The 7,125-nt window shown below is 40.9% G+C and overlaps 1 protein-coding gene across 2 annotated transcripts in view; it reads right to left on the bottom strand.

Moving 5' to 3' along the window:
* The window catches only part of ABCA1 (ATP-binding cassette, sub-family A (ABC1), member 1), a 149,594-nt gene that overhangs the window by 26,727 nt on the left and 115,742 nt on the right, over window positions 1-7,125 (bottom strand). For both annotated transcript variants that reach the window (XM_011948232.1, XM_011948235.1), the window contains 5 exons: window positions 6,957-7,005; window positions 6,648-6,761; window positions 5,108-5,256; window positions 3,340-3,464; window positions 2,008-2,106 (listed from right to left, as the gene is read on the bottom strand). In XM_011948232.1, the coding sequence (XP_011803622.1) occupies window positions 2,008-2,106; window positions 3,340-3,464; window positions 5,108-5,256; window positions 6,648-6,761; window positions 6,957-7,005 (536 nt within the window). The remainder of the gene's footprint in view (window positions 1-2,007; window positions 2,107-3,339; window positions 3,465-5,107; window positions 5,257-6,647; window positions 6,762-6,956; window positions 7,006-7,125) is intronic.

A 7,125-nucleotide genomic window follows, 5' to 3' on the forward strand; every position in this document is an offset into this window, starting at 1 on the left:
CAGTTTCGGAATTCCACAATTTAAAGTAAAGCTACAGCAATTATTTCCTTATTATTAAATATTAAATATAATTGCCAGGCACAATGGCTCATGCCTGTAATCCCAGAACCTTGGGAGGCCAAGCCAGGTGGATCATTTTAAGTCAGGAGTTCAAAACCATCCTGTCCAACATGGTGAAACTTCATCTCTACTAAAATTAGAAAAAGTAGCCAGTGTGGTGGCACATGCTTGTAATCCCAGCTACTCAGGAGGCTGAGGCAGGAGAATCACTTGAACCTGGGAGGCAGAGGTGGCAATGAGCCAGGACTGAGCCACTGCACTCCAGCCTGGGCGACAGAGCAAGACTCCATCTCAAAAAAAAAAAAAAAAAAAAAAAAATATATATAAACACACACACACACACACACACACACACAAATATTATATAAATATATATTTTAAAACTATTTCTTGTTTTCTTAGGTATTAAAAATTCTAATGAACAGTTTTCCAGATTGATCTCTAATTGTCTCCTTAAAGCACCTGAACTGACTGGAAAAGTCATACAAAGACATGCTGTGTGAAGGCACTCCTGAAGCTCACACTCTGAACATTCAGAAGGGGATTGGCTGAGACAAATTTAAATACTGCTGAGACATGCTCCTGTCAAATTTCCTTCATGTCTACCATTTTTTTGCAAAACCTAAAAATCTGAATTTCAGTAACAGTTGCCAGGATAAAAGCCCTTCCTTCCAACCACCTCTGGCAGACTGTAGGTGGGGCTGTTTGAACCCTCTGATGTCAGGGCTGGGCCTATTTTGTCTCTATGGGCTGGCTCTCAGCCCAGTTCTGGCTCCTACGGAGACTTCCTAAGCTGGCATCAATCCATGAGTTCATATGGTTCAGCTGGCCAGTGATGAATCCAGATAACTATATTATCATCTCATCTCATGCTTCTATCTTTCCTACAAAACCTTCGTGTGGAAAATCAAAGGCACCATGAAATCCAGATAGGCCGTATCTGTGTCCTTCTCTATCCTTGCCATCTGGTTATTTGGGAACCAATATTGGCTGCTAGGATTTACCACCCATCACGTACTAACTACTAAGTACTAACAAATATTTAGTAACTATCCAATACTAACTAAGAACAAACAAGCACACAGTAGCTACCCATTTAGAAATCGTCTCTACAACCTTGTATAAACAGGTTATCATGCTCACTGTTTTGTGGTGTGCAGAGTCACCCACCTTCCCGTTAAAACTTGAAAGTCAAGTTTGCCCCTGTCTCCAACTCTCCAGCACCTTCCCACCTTGCCATAATTTTTCAGAGATCACTGTTGTTTCATGACCTCAGCTGAGATTCTGCCTAAGCCTGGAAACACTAACCCACCTCTACTAGCCTTGAGCACTGCCTCATAAGATCCTCACCTCTCCACCATCTTTACTCACAGCGATCTAGTGACCTCCCTTCCCCTACACACACTTAAGAGTCATATGGATGCTTCACTGAATTTATTTATCCACTGCCTACTTTTTAAAAGGGGTTTTTGAAGGAAAGTACAATAAAAATACACAATTTGAAAAGAAGAAAGTGTCATTTTTATAAAAATTCATAAGTCATCTTTACAGATTATAAAAGCGAAGAAGCTGATAAACAAAACCTGAAAATTATATATAATGAGAGCCTACTGAAGCACTTAAGTACAGGGAATGGGAGAGAAAGAAAGGAAAAGCATCTGATTAGTAAGTCTAAAGTACTATTTAAATTAAATATTAATGTTCTAAATCAGTAAAAAAATGTCTGTAATGATGTGCTTTGCATGGTGTTAGAAGACTCTCCGAACGTTTCTTCCTAGATAATTTAGTTAGGTTACTACACTGGCTTTTGTAATTAAAACATAATAATAATTCAAAGGGCAAATGCTGGTGGTCACAATGTGGCATGCAGTTGATCAATGCAGCATATTAGAAATCAAACCAGGTGACAAGCACAAGAAGCCAGCTGATGGCTAAAGTGACACTCACGGGATTGGGTTTCCTTCCATACAGCGGGTCCCGAAGCCAGGGTCTTTCGTGAGGGCGTTTAAGAGTTCCAGGGTTCCCGTGTCCTCAGGAGCATCATTGCTGTGGGTACATAAGAGGCAACCAGCTTAGTAATTCATTAACACCAGTAATCAAGAGATACAAATGTTTTATAAATTAAACATTCTAGGAAGCATTTCTCTGTGATAGGTTCTTAAAACAGAAATGAACAAAACACAGAAACCACCCAGAAGGATCTCAGACTCTGGCCCTGTATTCGGCATCAGGGTGACATAGAGCACTCCAAAGTGGAGCTTGTATAAATGGGCTATATGTGTAAAGGTGTGTATGTGTACATGCATGTACATACATATATACATTTATATATTTTTTAAATTTGAAGTAAATCAACTCATTAAGTATTTCAAAAGTGCTTTTACAATTATCCCTTTGGCACAGACAAGCAGGATTTTCCAAGAAAGGGCAAGAAAACTTTGTACTCTTTGCATGCACAACTAGAAAGCACAAAAATAACAGGCACAGGTCACAAACACATGCTATGTTCCACAACCACGGGCAATATAGGGTCAGCAGCTGGAAAGGAAAAAATAAAGTAAACCTGAACCATGTAAGAAGAAAACATGGGCTTAGAGAAAAAGAGGCCAATTCACATTTACATAAATATATATATATATATATATTTTTTTTTTCTTTTTTTAATGCTTCCCTTTTGTATCACTGATACAGTTCCCCCATCTACAGGTCTACAAATCCTTCAGGAATGAAGAAAGCTCCTGCTAACAAGACCCAGAAAAATCCTTTATCCTTTTCTTTGATGTAATGTATTGTTATGGAGTGGAGGAAATTTTTGTCTAAAGAACAAACACTAGCTAACATCCCAAATATAACAGAATAGATAATAATTATATGAATTATACTTTGCAGAACACAAGTCTCTGGAGGTTCTACGCTTTCATAGTGTGCCCTGTGAGTCAATTACAGAATTAAAACACAGCTCCACAAATTCAAATATTTTATAACTTAATCGTGGATTTTTGCAAGGGCAGATTATTTTACCTAAAACACATGTGGCTGTTCCTGACAACGGTAGGATAAAGAAGAAAGAGGCTGAAAGGCTCAACAGAAGACTGGCCTATTATTCAGGGTTAGTTCGCTGCTGTTCTATGCATGCAGTATTAGCTTATACAAGGACCTGAGTCACAGAAGTAAAATTTATTCCACTGTGTAATTCTGAAGTCCGTTCCCTTGGCCCTCGTAAACATCTTTGGTCTGCTTGAATCTTATCCCCTCCTGGGACATAGGAGACAAACATACCTGACAAATGTGTACTGTTCGTTGTACATCCAGGGCTGAAGTTCCAGGCTGGGGTACTTGCCAAAGGGTGGCACGATCAGGCTGAACACAAGGGCAATGCAGACAAACACAGCTGGCAAGACAATCTTTACCCAGGCAGTGGAGGGGGCAGGGGGACAGCAGGAAAATAGCAAGTGTTAGAAACAAGGCCAAGGGGTAAATCCCTACGAGTCCAGCCAGCCTCCCCGACCAACCAGCATGGCAATGAGGAGGGTAGAGCCTATGACTGTGCTGAACCAAGGCATTCTTGGCAGCTGGGAAGCAATGGAGCCTGAAAACTAAACCTTTCCTCTGGCAGCACAAGGCCAGAGGCTGTGGCCACCTGGCAGAGGCACTAAGCCAAAAGGTTCACAAAGTAAATAGTGCTCACATTCAGGGTGACTCAGAACACTGGGTCCTGCCCTTCTTCCTCCTGAAGACTGAGAAAGACCACACTGGGCCATGAACCCAGGACCAGGAGCCAGAAGTCCTGAATCCTGGTTCTGTCTCTAATACAAGTGCACCCATGTGAAGTCACTCTCCCCACTGGCCTCAGTTTTCTCACTTTAATCTGAGGTCTGAGAACACATGGCCCATTCAAATCCTACACTATAATAAAACCAACTCTACAGCAATGGCTCCAATCACGGACAACCATGGTCATTGTCTCCCGTGATAGTCTCAGAAAGAATAAATATCCAATTCGTTCTTCAACCTCCTAAGACTTTCTACCATATCTTCTCTGAAAAAAAAAAAAAAATGACTTGGGCATACTTTGTAAGTAAACCCAAAGCTCCTCCCATTTATTGTTGAGAAATGTATCCCTTATAACCTTAAAGATTCAAACAATGCCCCCAATTCTAATGTTCTGGGATTTCCACGCAGAAAATTGACATTGAGTGAATAAGTCTGTATAATAAGTACTATAATGAGAATTATCTCTGTTGTCATTATTTATGGTTGTGTTATCAATGATTATCATCAACAAACAAAGGTAACTGAGGATCAGGGAGACTAAGCAACTTGCCCAAGGTCATACAGCCAATAAGTAGCAAAGTCAGGATTCAACTCCAGCTCTGTATGCTCCAAACTCCTGCTCTTAACAGTATCCACATCATCAGTGTGGAAGATTCTCTGCAGACCTTTTCTCTACATTTCTTGATTTTATAGAGTGAAAAAATTTAACCCTTCTAACTAAGCAAGTTAGCATGCAAACACTGACATGCAGACAATAGTGTAAGAAGTCTTCTCTGTTGGCCAACTATATTCTGACCTACCTTTTCTACCAGTTTGAGTTAAACATCAACTCAGAGAAAAATCAAGTTTCTAATAAGTTCACATGTCAAGTGCATCTGGGTATAATAACTCTCATGTTATGACAGCTGAATACACCCAATTAGTTTTTCTATACTTTGTCCTTTTTATGTTCTCCTCCATAATAACATATACACACACAAAAGTAAGCACTTGCTAATGTCAGGCCCCATTCGAAGCACCTATTCGTTTTTATTTTCATAACAACCCTGTACTGCAGGTAATATTATTATCCCCATTTTACAGATGAGGAGATTGAGGCAAAGAGAAGTAACTTGCCAGCAGATACAACAAGGAATAGAACTGGGATTGAAATACAGATAAATCTGGGTCCAGCATCCATATCTTGACCAAGATGCTATCCTGCCTTCACTGGTCACAGAGCCTGCAGCCCACCCATGAAGCCAGAGTCTCTAGCCAAAACAGCACATCTCACCTGAGCAAAAAATCCTTTCCGACTCCGTCTGGCAATTAGCAGTCTCTTCCACAAAAGGGCCACAAACTGTTGCTGTGTAAGCTTCCAGCCCTTCACCTGGTAGGAGCCTTTGCCATCCATCCCACTGAGCAAGTCTGTCTCTCTGGACTCTGCAAGAAACCAACACTGAAGGTCACCTATTATCTTAGGTATTTTCGGTATTGCTATGCTCCTTCTTCTGGTGTCTTCAACAACTATCTTGGAGGCGTGTGTCTGAAGCTAAAAGTTTCTCAGAAGTAAAGGGCTTTCATGGCAAAGCTATGTCCAAGGAAGAGTTATGACTCAAAGTGTCTAAGAGTAGCAGTCTCTGCCTTTCGGTCCTTGTCTGATAATTACAGAAAACAAAGGTGTCTTGATACAACTGAAAAGATGTGTTCATGCATAACCACGTATTACAGCCAGCCATTCGGATGAATTGAGTCATCAATTTCTTATAGACTATTCTATGAAACAGGCCATGTACATAGCTTGACATATCTGAGAACATACAATGGCAACTAGCTTCTCAGCTTCTCACCCTATTATATTTTGGTAAAACGTGGACACATTTCAAATGATCTAAGTACTGATACTGTATGAAGTCAGGCAATTATATATAATGTAAGAGCCATACACTCCTGTGAGCAGGGGTGAGAGAACTGGAAAGTTTTCTGTTCCTAAACATTTTCTAGAAATCCTTGTCTTAAATGAATGACACCTAACTGATATGCTTTTACATCTTAACAATATTTGTTTGATGTCTTATCTCTCCTCTCCATCTCAGTTAAACACACAAAGACACACTCATCTAAAATATGTCTTTTTTTTTTTTTTGAGATGGAGTTTTCACTTTTGTTGCCTAGTCTGGAGTGCAATGGCGCAACCTTGACTCACTGAAACCTCTGCCTCCCAGGTTCAAGCGATTCTCCTGCCTCAGCCTCCCAAGTAGCTGGGATTACAGGCATGTGCCACCATACTCGGCTAATTTTTGGTATTTAGTAAAGATGGGGTTTCACCTTGTTGGTCAGGCTGGTCTCAAACTCCTGACCTCAGGTGATCTACCCACCTCGGCCTCTCAAAGAGCTGAGATTACAGGCGTGAACCACCGTGCCCGGCCTCAAATACATAAGTCTTAGGGTACAATTAACTCTAACAGCAAATTCCCCTTTCTGACTCTTTCAAACTAATTCATCTACTTGAAAGAATATTTGTTCAACAATCAAACACCTAATATATACAAGAAACTAGGACCCTGCAGAAAAGATAATAAATACATAGGTTCAGAGGATTGAGGCACCATCTTTACGTCTTTAAAGGAAGTGATATGGATGGGCTCTTTCAGGTTTGATCACATGCACGACGCTGCAAAGAACAAGGGGCTTTTATCATTTCCTCATATCTCTTTGGACTCTGTAGGGATCTATCACCTTGGCTGAAGGCCATCCCAAGAAAACAGCTGGGAGCATGAGAGAGAATTTCACATTCAAAGAGTGGGACACTGATTGATCTTGCCCTAACATACCTGGGTCTATGTCAGAATCATTTGGATCAACAGCATCATCTTCAGTGAACGGGCGAAGACAGCTCTGCTTGTCCCCGAAAGCCCGCCTGTTTCGTCTTGCTGGCAAGGTACCATCTGAAGGCACAAGGAGAGAATCCCATACTTTATTTTATTTACAACAAAACAAACCTTCCCCATCTGCAACAAACCTACACTCCACAAATGAGAATGCAATAGAACAATTCAAAGGAAAAGGAACAATACTCGTGCGCTGAGAAAGCCAGCAGGAGGCACTATCTTAAGTGTGCCATTCCCCCTCAAGGCAGTTACCTGAGGTCTCAGCATCCACCCCACTCTCTTCGGCCACCTTGAGGAATATCTGCAAAATGAGAGCAGGTGAGAACATTATAAGCACCAACATTACGAACGTAGTCATCACTGCCATGATTATTACATTACTGAGTGGCATGTTAGCCCCTTAAGACAGAGAAAGTAGAAG

This window comes from Colobus angolensis, unplaced genomic scaffold (genome assembly GCF_000951035.1).
Source record: "Colobus angolensis palliatus isolate OR3802 unplaced genomic scaffold, Cang.pa_1.0 Scaffold276, whole genome shotgun sequence".
In the NCBI taxonomy this organism is placed as follows: Eukaryota; Metazoa; Chordata; class Mammalia; order Primates; family Cercopithecidae; genus Colobus; species Colobus angolensis.